The following is a 16815-nucleotide window of genomic DNA, read 5'->3' as shown; positions in this document are numbered from 1 at the left end:
TAAAAATATTTGACACCAAAAAATACTATTACTGCTAATTACTAAAATTACTATAATTACTAATACCAAAAAAAATTACTGCTAGAAAAAATGTTTTAAAATTAAAATTATACATTTTCGAAGCAAAAAAAAACGAATTCTATGAAACTATTCTAAATATCACCTGTTAATGTCGTGTTTTAGACACAAACAATTCAAGTTTCAAAAACAAATTATCAGGTGGTAAAACAATATGAGGAGGCGTAAATTTTCACTAATTAAAGTTTCTAAGAAATCTCCGGAAACGGAGACTTTTGTATTTGTATAAAATTTGATTCGTTTGAAAATATTAATAAACGTCTATATTAAATGAAGTCTTTTTTATAAGTAATTTAATAATAAAACTTTAAAAAAAAAAGAGTTGCGCAGAATTTTTGTATTAAGGTGAAAGTAAAAATTTCAGAAAAGTCCTGTTCAATTATTACTCGTTTTAAGTTTTGAAAATTGACTTTTTAAAAAATAAAATACAGTTTTCTATTATACGTTGTACATTGGAAAATGACTAGGACAAGTTTACAGGGATCTTGCAAAAAATAGATGATTGTGCCAATTTAAAAAACAATTGTTGCTATTCTACGGACTAAGACATAAACGAAAAATCCCAATTCTTAATGACCAGAAGTCTGCAAAATTTGAACAATAATAATAAGAATAGATCAGATGAAATTCTGCTTCAGATCAGATCAGACAAGTACATCCGTACTTTACCTATTCTCCTTCGAAAATCATGTGGAAAACGCTCTTTCCTTCCAAAAAAATCCAATTTTTCTGAAAGCGAGGGTGGACAGAGTGCGATGTCGAGCTTCTCTCATGTTGCTCAGATATCACTGCATCAACTTTTTTTGTCGTCGCTCCACACATTTCATTATGCACAGATTTATTTTTTGATTTCCTGCGTCTCATAATTGCTCATTTTTTCGGTGTGGTTATCATGATAAAAGAATAATCCGAAAAAATCTCCCTAAAGGCGCTGAAATAAAAAAGAAGCCAGATTTCTTATTTTTCCTTGTTTTTATCTAACAAAAAAAATTGTGCAACCCAAGTTTCTGTTAATTTTTTCTTTTACAAGAAGAAAAGAAATAAACGCCGAAACAATAAATTGAGCTCAAAAACGGAACTCGACTTGTCCACCAATTTTGGATGAATTCTTTCTTCTTTTTCTTCATTTATTACTTGTTGTTTTATGTTTTTTCATGTTTTTTCCCTCTCTACACTTTCTTCTTTCTTTAAATTTTATTGTAATTTTCAAATATGAACTATAGGTATCGGAAATAGGAGAAGCTTTTTGTGTTATCAGTTCCTCTATTGAGCTGGTTTGACTTCTAGAATTATTGGCTGATAACAACGAGGAAACCCGAGAAACGGATTAAAAATGTTAGAGACATAGAGAAACAGAGAAAATGACAATTCAACTGATAGTAGTAATGACCATTTGATGGTTGAATATACAAATATAATTTTTAGAAGTGATAACAGACAAAACGGGAAGTTTATTTACTTTCTGTTTTACATTCGCATGTCATTGTTATTTGTGAGACTATTTTAAGATGTTTCTCTAATTGTAAGTTAAATAATTAAACCTGAATGATTTAAAAAATTGCATGTTACCCTAAAACTTGTTTATTGTATTTTTTCCACTCTTATAAATTTCGGGAGGTAAGTTTTTTAAAACTATCTTAAAAACAACATCCGTTGACAAATTACGGATTTCTAATTAAATGTTTTGGAATATTGTTTTTATCAATGTGCATATGGTAGGCAGGCATGCCATGAGGCGTAAGTGCACGCCTGTCGTTTTTTTTTTGCATTTCAACGTAAATTACAGTGTTTCTTGTTTGCAAGTGTAGATTTACTTTAGTTATTCCAATTAAAAAGTTCAAATGTATTTTGGAGGTTAGGCGTATGTCACCTACCCGGTGGGAAGAAGTTTTGTGCCTAAAGCTTGGTTTTTGAATTAGATTAACAATGTCATGTTATTTTGGCAAAATTAAAAATTATCAAACATAAAAAAAACTAAACTTCAAGTATATTCCAAAATAACTTTTTTGTTTCGAATCATTGGTTTACTTGCTCATTACCACAATATTACTTCAAGTTCACTGCATTGTTTCTTTTCCAAAAAATCAAAAATTATCCGAACCTAACATGAACCTTTTTTCAATGACCATAATGTTCATGTAATGACCGTTGTTGTCTATCCATTCTCTGTTTTCCATTTCTCTCATTCAAAGTTTCATCTTTTCTTCTCTCGATATCACTGTTTAGATCGATGTAGCAGTCGTCAATAGGTACTTGTTGTTGGTTGATTTGATACCAATACATCAGTTTATCAAACCGTACTCCCGTTTTCAGACTTTTTTCCGTAGGCGTATTTCTTATTTACATGTGATTTTTGATAAAAATGACATGCATCTTTGATATAAGAGTTGGTTTTCCTCATAATCACGTAATTTTTCAATTTTATGATAAAATTCAACTTTCTACGAACCGTTTTTTTATCCGCTTATCTGTCTGTTTTCCTGCCAATCAGCTCAACGTTTTCGAGCGTGCCAAAACATTATGCGAGTATTTTCAAATATTTATGATTGTTGAAAAGGGATTATGTTTTGAAGGTGGACTGTACTTTCAATTTCGTAAAAATGCCAAGCCTACAATCATAATTTGAAATTTCCAACTTGATTATTCCGCTGGACATTTTTTTCATGAGATTCCTTACAAGTGACACTTTAGAAGTTTCCACAAAAATACTGTTTCAGTCAAATCCAATTTCTTCCACTTTAAATGAAGTTTAATTCTTTGCCTTCAAAATTTTCATTTAATAAATTCTCAGCTTTCTTGCTCGACCAGAAAAAGGACGAGTTATTCAGTTAGAAACAAAAAAAAAACAAGGTGAATTGGGTAGATCACATACTACACCATACCAAAAAATTACTGGTTATGGGTGGCTTAAAACGAGATAGAAAATCGTCTCCTTGCAACCTAAAAAACTTCCAAAACACTTGAATCCGCTCCTCCTTCCTGAGAAATCAAATCAATAAACATCAGCATGTTATTCAGTCTCAATTGTGTGTACATAAATACCCACCGTACACACTTTTTCCGCCGTTTTCCCACCCGTGTTATCATCAATTTTCTCGTCCCCCATTTTGACTGATTTGCATTTTTCTTTCTGTCTCTTTTTAACTCATTTTTGATTCGAATCGGTATTCATCTTCATATTTTCCAACTTTAAAACTTTCCAGGAAAAATGGGCTATGTAGCAAAACTGTTCCCACCATACTACAAATATCCAGTTCTAGTATTTTTGTTCTGCGAATTCGTTTATTCTGCTTTTGTACTTGCCATATCAGAAGCTTATTACAAATCAGCAGCTCTTATTCTTCCAATTGCATATAGGTTTGTTCCCGAAATTTTTTAAATAGTGTTCTAGTTTAACTTTTTAAGGATTTTTGATGATACGGTTAAGAAGAACAAACCAGGATTTGACTGGTCACCAGAAGAAAAAGAAATTCTGGAAGTGGTAGGTTCTGAGGATGTGGAAGAATAATAATTTGGATCGTTTCAGTACAAATTACAAATGCTCTTTCTTTGGGTCATTTCAGCAATCGGAGTGATACTTTGCATTTTTGTGATGATTCCACAGTTCTTTGATTTTAATGATAAGAAGGGAAATCCAAGTCACTTGGTAAGTTAACTATAAAAGAAAAGTATTTTTGTTAGTCTTTTTGAATTTTTAAAAATTACCTAAATCAATCTAATTAATTGTTTGTTTCTTTCAATTTTTCCTCAAACTTTCGAGTTTGATAGAATTGACAAGTTTCACTCAAGAATGCTCTGTATGTCCAAATAGGCCATTCTGTTGAAATTGATTAAAATTATCTGAGACTTTTGATCGAATTTATGATATACAAGGATTATCATTACGTTCTGAATTTTAACTGAAAATTTAGTATTTGCGATTGGGTATTCATTTGCAAAAAAACAGATTCTTCCCTGATTTCAGTGTTTGGTTCGTCGTAAACTGGCTTGGGTGATGTTCTTGGTTATTGCAGTCTACGTTGTCGTTCTTGGAATAGCAGTATTCTGGGCTTGGACTGATGGCGGAGCTGCGTCCAAGCATTTTCATACTCACTTTGAAGGAGCTGAAAAAGAAGAAATCTATATCACAGAACTGGAAGAAGCATTCGATTGTGAATCAGATGATGATCAAGAGGTTGCTGAAGTGACTGTGAGCATGCTTTGTTGTGGTTTTCTTTAAATTCAGATTAATCGTTTTCTTCTTCTTCTTATTCCTCAACATATTTCCCCTGTGATTGACGCATGTTTCGAGTGAAGGAATGATTGGTGTTTTTGCAGTATTTGTGATGAACTCATAACTAATTAATTATAGTTATTTTTAGAAATAGTTTTTATTTTCAGATGTGTTGGGAGAAGGTGAACAAAACATTTATCTCTCACACATGGCTGGATATTCTCTTCATTGCGTACATTTCCGGCCATATTTTGGTTTTCCTTTCCTTGCCATTTTTCAACAAAAGTTAGTTTTTTTTTCAAATTACTGTTAAAAATTTTAAATAAAATTGAAAGTCTAAAAACAATTTTTTCAGAGCTTTTCAAAGATGACGACGATGTCTTTATAGATGAACCAGCTAGCAAGTTATTAGAAGATTAATTGTTTTTGGCTTCAACTTCTTGTTCAACTTTAACTTAGTTTATTTGACGGGTTTTTGATTTTAAAACCGAACCGCCGAGCTGTCCTTCTTTTTCTTTTCCTCTGTAATCACTTATTATGGCTGTCTTGTATAAATATGGAAAATGCTTTCAATTCAATATGCTTTCATTAAACAAAACAAAATGACTTTTCTCGTGTTTAAAAGAAAATAAATAAGTTTATTTGAACAACGAATGTACAACAAATGGTGAGCTTGGGAATGGAAAGAATGATGTGATGAGATGGGGTGAAATTGAAGAGATTCGGCGATATTGAACGGCTAACTTGCTCACGCACGACCCCAGCCAACGAAGGCAGCACGTCGGACTTTCTTTCGAGCGGCTTGAATGGCAAATTGTTGCCCTTCGTAGTTCGTAGCTCCTGATGCATCAGAAGATGTGGCTGGAGCAGATGAGGCGACAACGGTATCGGTGCTTTGGGCGGCATCATATCCACTCGAAACAATTGGCGCTGGAGCAGCAGCACCTTCGGCTGCTGGTGCTGGAGTTTCTGGAGCGGCCGGAGCTGGAGCTGGGGCCTCTTCGGCGGCTGGAGCTGGTGCTGGTGTCTCTTCAGCGGCTGGAGCTGACGCTGGTGTCTCTTCAGCGGCTGGAGCTGGTGCTGGTGTCTCTTCAGCGGCTTGAGCTGGTGCTGGTGTCTCTTCGGCGGCTGGAGCTGGTGCTGGTGTCTCTTCGGCGACTGGAGCTGCATATTCTGCAGCGGCTGGAGCGGGGGCAGGAGTTTCTTCGGCGGCTGGAGCTGGAGCTGGTGTCTCCTCGACGGCTGGAGCTGGAGCTGGGGTCTCTTCGACAGCTGGAGCTGGAGCTGGGGTCTCTTCTGCAGCTGGAGCTGGGGCTGGTGTCTCGTCGGCGGCTGGAGCTGGAGCTGGGGTCTCTTCAGCAGCTGGAGCTGTAGCTGGTGTTTCTTCGGCGGCTGGAGCTGGAGCTGGTGTCTCCTCGGCAGCTGGAGCTGGAGCTGGGGTCTCTTCTGCAGCAGGAGCTGGAGCTGGTGTCTCGTCGGCGGCTGGAGCTGGGGCTGGTGTCTCCTCTGGTACGCTCGATGGTGCATCATATCCTGCGGCAGCTTCAGCTGCTGGTGCTGGTTCGGCAGCTGGAGCAGGGGCGGTTTCCAAAGTTGCGGCATCAGTTGCTGGGGCTTCAATTGGTGCAGGTGCAGGTTCAGAAGCAGCAGGTCCAATTGGAGCAGCAGAATCCGAAGGAGCCTCGGTGGCTGATTCAACAATTGGAGCGGTGACTTCACTTGCTGGCTCAGAAGGAACATCATAAGATCCAGCTGCTGATTGAGCGGATGATGTTTCTGGTGCGGTAGTGGCTACATCGGCAGGTGCCGCGACGTCAGCTGGTGCTGCTCCGCCAGCAGCATCTGGGGCAGCTGAAGCAGTTTCTGGGGCAGGCGTTTCTTCGGCAGCTGGAGCTGGAGCCGGTGTCTCCTCGGCGGCGGCTGAAGCTGGAGCTGGTGTATCTTCGGCAGCTGGTGCTGGGGTTTCCTCTGGAATACTTGATGGAGAATCATATCCTGCGGCAGCGTCTGCTACTGGTGCTGGTACAGATGGAGCAGGGGTTGTTTCTGTAGCTGCGATATCGGTTGCAGGAGCTTCAGTTGATTCTGCTGCATGTTCTGAAGAAGAGGTGTCTACTAGTGCAGCAGTAGTGTCAGCGGAAGCAGCAGAGTCAGTTGGAGCAGCAGCATCAGCAGCTTCACTGGATGGGGCAGGTGCTGTTGCAGCATCTCCTCCGGCAGAATCATATGAGTTAGCAGCCTCTGGTGCCGCTGAAACTGTTTCTGGAGCAGGTGTCTCCTCGGCAGTTGGTGCTGGTGCTGGAGCTTCTTCAGAGGATGTAGCTGGAGCTGGGGTCTCTTCGGCGGCCGGAGCTGGGGCTGGGGTCTCTACAGCTGGCTCAGCTACTGCTGATGCAGCGTTAGCAGTACCATCAACATATCCTTCCGGAGTTCCTACAGCATTCGAGGCTTCTGTAGCTGGAGCTGGAGTCTCCTCGGCAGCTGGAGTTGGAGCTGGAGTCTCTTCTACAACTGGTGCAGGTTCTGGGGCATCTCCTGCTCCCTGTTCTTGTTCCGATGTGACGTATCCACTGGCCGGTGGAATTATTTTTTTTGGCTCTGCAGGTGGTGGAAGAATAATAGCTGGCTCTGTTGCAGTTAAAGTTTCAGTGACTGAGTTGTCTGAAGCTGGAGCATCTCCACTACCAGAGTCAGCTGCTACAGTTGTGGCAACCTCATCTGGAATTCCAGATCCTTCAACCGATCCCGATCCTTCGACGGCAGTTGGAACTGGTTCAGCAGCTCCTTCTGGTGCAGTTGCTGGCGTTGGCTCTGGGCCTGGAGCGGCAACATCTATAAACGTTGAAGATAAGAACATAAATGCCAAACTGCTTTTTGTTCAAACTCACCAGCAACAGCACCATCTCCGTATCCAGTATCAACTGAAGCCGAATTAACAGCAGCATCAGTGGATTTAGCAGCAGCAGCTGCATTATCTCGCTCTTCTTGTCTCAATTTTTCAATTTCTGGACGGAATTTGAAAATATCAAGGAAGTTATCATCATTAATGTCCTTGATAGGAAAGATTCCCGTTGGCTAAAAAAATAAGAAAATGAATCAAATATGTAAAAAATGATTAGAAGACCTACCGTATTAATGGCATATTCTCCAATTGTTTTAGCTTTTTTGAGGAAGTCTAGAGTACGTTTGATCTTTTCACTGAAGACATAAAATTATGGGAAGGTAAGGGAAGTTGAAAAAATAGAACTCACACAAGAGGAAGAGGTGCCGCATAAACAGCAACTACTAATACTGCCAAGGCGAATGAGAATCTCATTCTGAAAATAAAAACAATGCGAAATGAAATGAATCGAGATATGGGAAGTTTATTATGTAATGCCGTCGGACAGTTGATGAAGATGAAAAAATGAGATTGGAAGAAATGTAAGGAACGAATCACTAAAAAGATGACGAAGAAGTTGTAGAAGAAGAGGATTTAGGGATAGAAGCGTTATGGTTTTCGCCTTACGTCTTCAACTGCCTTTTATAGAGGCACATTTGCAATGGGTGTCGTGTCGGCAGAATGTGGGCGGCGTCAAACGGCACGCCTACAATGAGTACATACGATTACAAAAAAATGGTATGGTGCGCAAGGTTGGAAGCAAAGAAGAAGCCTGCAGCAAAAAACCATGGCATCTCTCAATTTCAGAGGGACGTCAGAGAATCAGACACTGATGACATTTATGCAAAATGAAATCGAAATTCAAGAGGGTTTCAATTGACGCCGGCGACCACAGGAACATGCCAAAAAGGGCTTCCGTAGAAGAGTTTTTGTCTTGTCGGAAACTATATGGAAGTGTTAGAAGAAAGGTTGATTGATGAACATCGAGAATGCAACAGATAATTGAAAATTAGTAAAAAAAGACAGTGCTTGTAAGTTTTGTAATTAACAATTATGAAGGTCGACCTTTTCTGAAGATTGTGGGTATGATTTGTATTAAAAAAAGCTTTACTTTTAAATTACAGGCCACAATTGGGCAATTTGTTTAACATCTCAACTTCAAAAATAATTATTTTAAGAGCATTATTCCCAAACTAAACATCAGAGCATGGCTCACTAACCCAACTCATTTTCAAATTCGAATATTTTCCCAATTCATTTTTTGTGAACTTCCAAAAAATTCTTCATCTTAGGTCTTCCTGTAAAATGGCCAAAAGTGAATATCCGGATTTACTTTTCTCTCTCTCTCTCTTTCAAAAGTGAGTCCGATTATCTTGTCACTCATTCGTTTTCATGTACCAAATAGCATGTCGCAGAACAAGCGAAACAAAATGGACGGCAAATTTTAATTGGACTTCTCCCAAATCACCTTGCCACAGGGTCAAACAGTGTGCCATCAGAGACATACGATTCAATTCTCCCTCCTCTTCATTTTTTCACCTTCTCAAGAACTAATCAGTCACCCACACCACACGAAGCCTTTGCCACTTCAGCATCAGCCGACGATTTCCGAATTTTTTCGATATATGTGGAAAGATAGAAACGGAAAGTGGTGTTCTGGTAGGAGGGATAAGTGCTGCTGCCACAATCATTAGTCATTGTGAGTTTGTTCTTTTTCCTTTCTCTTTTTCTCTTTCTTTTCTCAAGCGAATCCAGATCATAACGCCTTTTATGATGAACATCGTTATGATAATAGGTGGATGTGCGGCCAGAAGCTAGAAGAAGTTGATGTATTTCTGGATTCAGTTAGTTTGTAAAAGATTTTGTGTGTGCTATTATCGCCCCGTCTAACATTCCCTCTAACTAATAAACCGAATTCGAATTCTTTCATGACGTGGCTTTGACATTCTTTCAGGTGTTGCCGCAATCCAACCTAATCAAGAGTAAACCCGTTCCTTTCGTTGGCGTTCCATATGCAAATGAGGTGTAGAGACGTGCCATCGTCACTCTCAAAAACTTCTGAAAAACGAAAGTGTTCGTGTGGGAAGGAGAAGCCGGGCACGGTTCGGGCATTAATATTTATTGCCACGGCAGTGTGAGACGGGAAGACATAGAGATAGGGATCGTGGAAGATGTTGATGGCGGGCCGTTCGGATTACGTAACGCTTAGCGCCAATTCTGAGGCATCCCCCGAGAATTCCACTTCTGTTTGTTTTTAGACAATAAAGCTATGATATCTTCAGCGAATGAAGAAGAATTTGAGAAAATCGGTTAAGGGATGATGAGTAACAAGATATTGCAATAAAAATAAAAGATGTTGCAAATGAGTCATAGTTGCTGTAAGGTTGCCAATTAAAACAGTCCATAGATAAACTTTTTAAAATGAAGGCTTCAAAAATCGGTACCTGATGTTTTGTACATACAGTATTTTCCCTATTAGACTGCGCCCGTTTCTCTACTTTGAAGGCTTATAACCCGGTTGTCTAAACTTTTATCAAAAAAAATGTTTGCACGTGTTTTTTCAATGGACATTTTTTGATGAAATCGAAAAAATCCGAGATATTAGCTGCCAAAGTAAAAAAAAGAAAATGGAAGTCTGATATGATAAATACAGTAAGTATAAAAAGTGATTGAATAGAAAATACCGAGATGACTTAAAGACTAGCGGAAGTTTTTGAGAAAAACCACTTCGATCGCTGTTTTTCTACCAAAGTAAAAGTTTGACAACTTTTGCAGTTGTTGGGCTTTCAAAAGTTTGAAACCCTATTTCGAAAAATCCATGAATGTTGAAAGTGCTAGTCGTAAGAACTTTCCCCAATAACATGGGGGAGTTTTATAAAACGTTAAATTTTTTTACTGAAATGTTGAAAACGTCGTCTTCAAAGTCCAAGTCTAGTTGTTTAGATATCGGCTTTTTTTTGGCAATTCACTAAATCTGCGATTGCCGATTCTATAAACTTTTGATAAGCGGTATTTTACGGCAATTCGATAATTCGACAGTGCATAAATGTAACAATATGCGAAGAGAATTTCTTACACTCGACATTTTCTGTAACTGAATATCAAAGTTTTTGACAGTTTTTTGACAGTTTTGTTGCAAATGTACTTCATGATCAATGTTCTTAAAAATCGTCATGTTAGCAAAAAAGTTTGACAAAATAAACCAAAAATTACATTCTTTTGTGTGTCATCTACAGTAACAGCTTCACTCATGAATAACAATGAAAATTGACATTAAGATTCATTGAAACTCTTCCAATTACATGGTATTTTTCGCAACATGACACCTTCAACAATGAAACATATAATTTGACCAATTTCTCACAAACTACACATTCCGCAGACTTCTGACGTATTTACGGAAAAGCACTTGACCCCGGTTGGCAGCTTCATTTTTGTCATCTCTCCATGAAAAATGCTGGTGTCGGTGGCGGGAGGGATTGTTGCTTCTCGTGTCAGTTTTGATTTCTCACACGTCTTCGTTCTACCCGTATGTACATCTACATATTCACACTCACATTTCATCTCTAATTCATACGGCCATATACAACACAACCATTTTCACCCCTTTTCCGGCCTTCTAATCTTGATTTGAATTGCGTAGTGCCCCTATTCAAATGATGTTGCATAATTTACGCCTCTTTGGGTACTCTTTGGTAGAGGCTTTTTTTTTTCAGATATTGGATCCCATTATCTTCATTGTCAACTCCTCCCGTGATTGTTGTAAAGAAGTTGCAAGAAGAGGGAAAAGTGAGAATAAAGGAAGGTTGCCGTGTGTGGGAGGAGGAGGGCATCGAGTTTATGACCCGTGCAATTTATTGAAGGGTTTCAATGTTTAACCGGAGACAGCATTTTTTTCAGAACATTCCAGAACAAGGGTATGATAGCATCTTTTGTTAATTGCTCTTTGAACCAGTTACAGTCTTTATCCAAAATTTCCATCTTCAGTGAAGTGTGAAAAAGGAACAACATGTTCAGTTTCTTCTCCCTTACTCAAAGCGTTATGTGTTTGTTTATATACTCATTTTCATTTACTTTTATTCTTTTTCTTCTCAGAAGGCCGCATTTAAGATTTCAGATTTATATGACTGATTGATATCATCTTGCAACAGTTTCAAGCAACATCTCTTCTCTCCCTCCTCCAAATTATCAACCTATGAAATCTTTAAAATTGTTTTTTGTCGATGTCTGCAATTGGAAATTGTTAGGTGGAACTTTTTTCGAAAAAGCGGCTAAACATTACGGGATTTTCGAAGTTTTTTGAATAACATTTCGAAGGACACTAGACGATACCTTAGGTGGCGTTTGTGGCGATATTTGGCAAAGAAGTGGCATCGGAACACATCTAAAGCAATACATAGCGGGTTATGGATTTGATTTTTAGATAGATTATTGTCATTTAAAACAGTTGACAATAAAAGACAAAAGATCAGATCGAAAGTATATTGCAAGAGCACACGATGCTTAACGTGAACTCCTAATAAAAACATTTTCATCTCTTACAACTTGCTTGCTTGTTATTTCGCCGTTTTGCCGAAGATGAGCCAAATGCAAACATTGAACTCGAAGAGCATTCGTAAAGGTCCGAATCCAAATAAAGTCGTTATCCAAGACAATGGCCATGAGAAGAAGACGGCGCCAGCTGCACCGACGCCAAAGACCGAAGTGACCGCGCCACCGCCGACCGAAGGATTCAAGATTAAGGATGAGGTGGAGATGCTTCGTGCCGGATTCAAGAACAAGCATGGAGAAGCTGTAAAATCACAGGGACAAACCATGAATATTGAACTCTAGTTTTACTAGAATAAACTTTTTTTGGCGGTGGTTTTTTCCTCGAGCGAAGTTGAAAACGATTGGAATAATGCAGAGCAAAGTTTTAAAATTAGGTTCCACTGTGGCATATCTGAAACGCCAGGATTCAAATTAAAAGTTCAGAATAGTACCTACCCCATCTATGTTTGGGAGATGCTTCAAAAAACATTTTATTCAGTCAGAAGCGAGAAAACTCAAAAATTATATCACATTTCAAAGCGCGAAAACAGTTTCTCGTTTTCATTTAGATTCCAGTTGAAATGTCAAAGACAAACGAATAATTACAGTCAAATTTCACACATTCACTGAAATAAAACCTGTCAAGATTTATTGAACTGATCATTTCACGCAGATTTCAATCTTCACATAATTTTCGAAAGCGGCAAAAAAAGGAAAATTTATTCAAATCTTGATAAAAGTTCATTCGAGGGCAATCTTCTTCTGGTCGCCAAAACTGAGATCTCCTCGACACTTGTTGCTGGCTTTCCAGTATTTTTCAGACATTTTTGGTGGCAATGCAAGCTTGTTCCAAAGTGCGAACAATACGAGTGTTGGCATAAGAACCCAGACACCTGAATATTGTTTTATATCAAAAAATATGATTTTAGAATTTCTCGATGAGCCAAGAGTTTTTCTGAGGGCAGCTCGGACAGTTAAATTTGGCCGATAGCTTTCCCAGAGAAACTATTGGAGTTTTCAAGAATCAGAATAAAAGTGAGATGGACTGAATGGAGCGAGCTACACCTTGATAAATGGTGTTCGCTGAAGTTCCTGCACTCATTTTATACCAATATCATTATTTCTCAAAACTCTCTTTTCTAATTCCCTCTTATAAACATTTTGAGAGAAAAGTTTAAATAGTATATTCAATTTCAGATAGATTCCGTTACTAATATAAACATGTCAGGTCATCGAAACTCACCGTTTGGAATCCAGAAAATCATAAATTTCGACCAAACAAATTTGTTTGGATTCATTGGTGGCAGGTGTCCTTCCGGTTGACCCAAAAATACGGAGAAGAAGAGGATCGTTTTCCAAAGAACCATAACATTTGAGGTGAAAGCCAGAAGAAGACCGTGACGAGACCGAGCAAAGGCCAAACCAATTGCGATGAAATTGAGGAGACATTCGAGGAGCATTACACGTCCTGTTGAGCAAGTGAATACATCGTTTGTTGTCAAATAGTGACGATCCACTGATGAATAGAGAGCCCCTGAAAATATTAATCTTTTCCAAATTTTTTCGATTATTTTCCCAATTTTCCAATTTATCTTCCAACGTCCATTAGTCTTGCAGTCTAGTTACATACTGATCGAGAATTAGCATTGAATGCAAAACTATTGGAAAAAAACGGTAATTGCAAATAATTAATGAGCATATTATTGTAACTCATGACACGTTAAGAACCAGTGGATTTGGACCATATAATAGATGCTGCGTTTCCCAAAAAGCACTTCAGAACAAAAGCTAGTGGTACAAGGGGTACGTCCTCCATTACAGATCCAATAAACCATCTTTTCTCGTGGATTACAATATGCGGAAAAAATCCAAAAATTCGTTTCCAAAAGCATTTTCTCACTCACATCCACCGAACAACAAGTTAGCCTTTGGGCTAGCCGGATCATTCGTGTATGGACGGTTCATTGTGTATGCCACGTCATAAGTACATATCATTCCGGACACGAAAAGCCAAAGAACAACCCATTTTGGTAGCACGTCTTCTTCAGTCATTGTCTAAAAATGTTTCTTATTTCATAGTTCAAACATATTTACTTACCTTTAGATGTTTTCTCCACACAGCTGACTTCTTTTAGTTTCGAGAATAACTTTTAAATAATCGGAAATAATCGATTTGAAGTTGTTCAAACTTTTCCACGTTGTAGTCTTCAATAATTCAAAAAAAAAACCATGATGTCAATTCACGTCAATATTATTTTTAATTTCAACATTATTATCTGCCTCTTCCTATATTAAATCCTGAAATTGCATTCTTGACAGAAATAAAAAATAAGGGCACGTTGTCGGACATGGGGTGTCCCGAGAAATGTGACTGCACTTTGAGAGCTTATATCTTGGCTTAGGGTTGGCGGTTTTTTGAGCAATTTGTTTCAATAGTTTACAAAAATAGCGCCTTCCATCGTCATCATTGTGGGGGGGCGCTTTTGGGAAGGCTAAAACACTGATTTGAGCGGGATTCTGGAGTATGGTCGAAATGGATGTATTCTTTGTACTGACGAATTTCATGTTTTTTCAGCCCCAAATCTTCAGTTTTTCTGACATTTGGTTCCAATTTGTGCGCAAGAGAGAACTTCGTTTTTCCAATTTTTTGAAACTATTTTGAAAAAAATTGGCCCACTTTCCAAAATGTAGGCCATCATTCAATTTTTGCAAAATCAAAAAGATTGATTAAACGCGAAAAACTTTTCTACCACTCTCTCTCTTTCTCTATTTTTGGTGATGAATTCGATAATTTTCATTTCTTATTTTTAATAACGTGAGGAAAACTCAATTTTGAAGACATTTCGAGATTTTTACTTTTTCCCTAATCTAATTGAGGGCCGCACTTTTTGAACATGTTGGCTACTTTTAACCTGACTTCCAGCAGGACAGGCTGGAGGCCTGCAATGCTATTGTTTTTCAGTCAAACCCAAAAATCAGGGATTAGGGCCGCCTTCTTACTCTTTGAAACTTTAGGCCTTTTCTATCCCTACTCCCAGCAGAGCAGGCTGGAGGTCTTCTCTGAGAGGTATGTTTCTATAACTACGTTTGTTTTTGGAAAGGTAATGAAAAAGGTCACCTAGGTCAGTGAACCGGATTGAGGGTCGGAGGCCCGAATACACAAAAGTATTGGACAGCCGTTAAGCCTATACTGAGCCCAAAAACTCAAGTTGAGGGCCGCAGGCCCGAATACACGAAGAAGTGTTGGAGATCCGTCAAGCCTATTCTTAGCATAATAATTCAGTTCGAGTGTCGCAAGCCCAAATAGACGCAGAAGCGTTGGACAACTTTTAGGCCTATTCTGAGCCCAATAATTCATGTTGAGGGCCGCAGGCCCGAATACACATAGAAGCGTTGGACAACTGTTAAGCCTATTTTAAGCAAAAAAATTTGAAAAGTGGAAATTTTTACAAACTTCAGCACATTTACTTGGCATTTACTCAACACTTGACTAAACTTTAATAAAGCGAATTATTCTTGAGTTACTCTACGCCGAACCAAACTGCGAAGCCTAGCAAATCTCCGATTTGCTAGTCTTGTTTTTCCATTTCTATAGTTGACAATAGGAGTAAATGTTTCTATGCAACAATTCGGAAAAATCATTTAGGAATTCTGCAAAAAAACATTGTGGCGCGATATCTTCTCAATATTAAAACAGGCAATAAATCATTAGAAAACGAAAACATGTATAATTAAGTGCAAATAGTTCCCAATGTAATTGATGATGTTGGGTTAATTTCGAAATTATTAGTATTTTATGTCCCTTTTCTGATCACAAACATCAGAGCAGTAGGCGGATGTAGACTTGATGGATCATAATCCTTCAAGATAAGATACATACAATCGGATTTTAGTTTTGTATGCAAGTTATAAATCCTGTTAAGATGTTATAGTTCTTTGAACGACGCGTTTAGCATTTTCATTAGTGATTAGAAATTGGGTTTGTTTTGATCGGGGTCAACACAGCGTCCGAGAAATATCATAAACTCATTTATATAATTTCGAAATTATGAAAACGAGATCTACTTATATACTCACAAGAAAATTTGAAATCATTTTGTTTATATGAAAACGTTCTTCATGAGGCAGGATATTGTCGGTTTTTAAAACTGTTTTTCTCATTCCATGCCATTTAACAGTAGCGTTTAAATCTATAAACGAAGCCAACTGAAATGGATTTTAAATACCATTCCAACATCCAAGTTGGGCAGTTTCTTGAAATAATTGGGCTTCCAGCTCAAGATCCAATTTCTGTAGAAAACCTATAAATTTGGTTTTAAAATTTTTTTGAAAGAACACCTGCGCAAGCTGTTCAAAAATCAAAAGACTGCGAAATATAGTTTTTTTTTTCAATTTTTCACCGCCAATGGTCTCTGGTTTACACTCGGAATGTCCTGATCTTTTAAATTGGTTTTATTCATTCATAACTTTATTCTCTCATCAACAAAAACATCATCACAATTCAATTCCTATGTTACGAAACCTCACTTTGGAAAGCCTTCTATTTCTCGATTTAAGAATATTTCAAAATAACCTATGTATGTGAGGGTTAATCGCAAGACATCAAACTACAGAGGCTCTAGATTTAAAACTGCAAGAATTAACACTATGTTCCGAGAAATGCTTTTTAAGGCCGGATTACATTGCAGAAATTGCAGCAAAGATCTCAAAACACGGAGGTAGTTATGATTCACGTTTAGAATCAGAAAAAGAGAACATTTCCTCACGAGACTACCGTTTTCCTTGTTCAAAAGAACAAGAATGTTCAAAAGAACATGACAATGAAATTTTTGAACAAAATCAGGCACACGTGACATGGAAACTATTTTTTCAAATGCAAAGTTCAATAGCAAAAATTGTCGTAGTCTACAATTACAGTCGTTCTTGAAAACTGGAAAGTCCAAAACAATCAAAGTAATGCCAGAGATCAGACAAATTGTGATCACATGATAAACTGTAATTGGATGGACACTAGGACATTTGGTTATGACTCATAACTCCTTTACACTGTTTACTTTAATTTTCGTTGTTTTCTTACAATTAACAATTCGACGAACATGAAGCTGTTGTTATA

At 37.9% G+C, this 16815-nt stretch overlaps 4 protein-coding genes and 6 non-coding genes across 11 annotated transcripts; 6 read left to right on the top strand and 4 right to left on the bottom strand.

Annotated features, from left to right (window-relative positions):
- Nucleotides 1-3281: 3281 nt before the first annotated feature.
- R12C12.9 (Lysosomal cobalamin transporter) lies at nucleotides 3282-4934 on the top strand. 2 transcript variants are annotated; one of them, NM_182215.6, is made up of 6 exons: nucleotides 3282-3435; nucleotides 3484-3559; nucleotides 3605-3724; nucleotides 4043-4252; nucleotides 4459-4576; nucleotides 4647-4934. In NM_182215.6, exons 1-6 carry the CDS (start codon nucleotides 3287-3289, stop codon nucleotides 4709-4711), a joined length of 738 nt encoding a protein of 245 aa, NP_872015.1. In that variant the 5' UTR covers nucleotides 3282-3286; the 3' UTR covers nucleotides 4712-4934. The 2 variants fall into 2 exon arrangements, with proteins under 2 accessions (NP_872015.1, NP_495203.1); NM_062802.6 differs by having other exon boundaries at nucleotides 4043-4267; nucleotides 4647-4860.
- ZK84.1 (Flocculation protein FLO11) lies at nucleotides 4922-7608 on the bottom strand. The gene is made up of 4 exons (NM_062801.7): nucleotides 7543-7608; nucleotides 7420-7489; nucleotides 7180-7366; nucleotides 4922-7123 (listed from the first exon to the last, which is right to left on the bottom strand). Exons 1-4 carry the CDS (start codon nucleotides 7605-7607, stop codon nucleotides 5040-5042), a joined length of 2406 nt encoding a protein of 801 aa, NP_495202.1. The 5' UTR covers nucleotide 7608; the 3' UTR covers nucleotides 4922-5039.
- A 134-nt stretch (nucleotides 7609-7742) lies between these two features.
- Nucleotides 7743-7931, top strand: ZK84.9. Its single transcript, NR_051149.1, has one exon. It is a non-coding gene; the product is annotated as an Unclassified non-coding RNA ZK84.9 (non-coding RNA).
- A 66-nt stretch (nucleotides 7932-7997) lies between these two features.
- ZK84.10 lies at nucleotides 7998-8123 on the top strand. Its single transcript, NR_051148.1, has one exon. It is a non-coding gene; the product is annotated as an Unclassified non-coding RNA ZK84.10 (non-coding RNA).
- Nucleotides 8124-10814: 2691 nt separating this feature from the next.
- ZK84.11 lies at nucleotides 10815-10950 on the top strand. The gene has a single exon (NR_051147.1). It is a non-coding gene; the product is annotated as an Unclassified non-coding RNA ZK84.11 (non-coding RNA).
- On the bottom strand, nucleotides 10880-11062 carry ZK84.13. The gene has a single exon (NR_051146.1). It is a non-coding gene; the product is annotated as an Unclassified non-coding RNA ZK84.13 (non-coding RNA).
- A 688-nt stretch (nucleotides 11063-11750) lies between these two features.
- On the top strand, nucleotides 11751-12005 carry ZK84.5 (PEST proteolytic signal-containing nuclear protein; the record flags this gene model as incomplete). Its single annotated transcript, NM_001381444.1, has 1 exon — nucleotides 11751-12005. The coding sequence occupies one exon, from the start codon at nucleotides 11751-11753 to the stop codon at nucleotides 12003-12005; it is 255 nt and encodes an 84-aa protein (NP_001367995.1).
- Nucleotides 12006-12369: 364 nt separating this feature from the next.
- On the bottom strand, nucleotides 12370-13904 carry ZK84.2 (EXPERA domain-containing protein). Its single transcript, NM_062799.7, has 4 exons — nucleotides 13801-13904; nucleotides 13607-13757; nucleotides 12946-13236; nucleotides 12370-12595 (listed from the first exon to the last, which is right to left on the bottom strand). Exons 2-4 carry the CDS (start codon nucleotides 13752-13754, stop codon nucleotides 12444-12446), a joined length of 591 nt encoding a protein of 196 aa, NP_495200.1. The 5' UTR covers nucleotides 13755-13757; nucleotides 13801-13904; the 3' UTR covers nucleotides 12370-12443.
- mir-1822 lies at nucleotides 12634-12727 on the bottom strand. Its single transcript, NR_024300.2, has one exon. It is a non-coding gene; the product is annotated as a pre-microRNA mir-1822 (primary transcript).
- Nucleotides 13905-16600: 2696 nt separating the features above from the next.
- Nucleotides 16601-16651, top strand: ZK84.12. Its single transcript, NR_051144.1, has one exon. It is a non-coding gene; the product is annotated as an Unclassified non-coding RNA ZK84.12 (non-coding RNA).
- Nucleotides 16652-16815: the final 164 nt, after the last annotated feature.

Source organism: Caenorhabditis elegans, chromosome II (genome assembly GCF_000002985.6).
Source record: "Caenorhabditis elegans chromosome II".
In the NCBI taxonomy this organism is placed as follows: Eukaryota; Metazoa; Nematoda; class Chromadorea; order Rhabditida; family Rhabditidae; genus Caenorhabditis; species Caenorhabditis elegans.
This window is presented reverse-complemented; position numbering and strand designations above follow the sequence as displayed.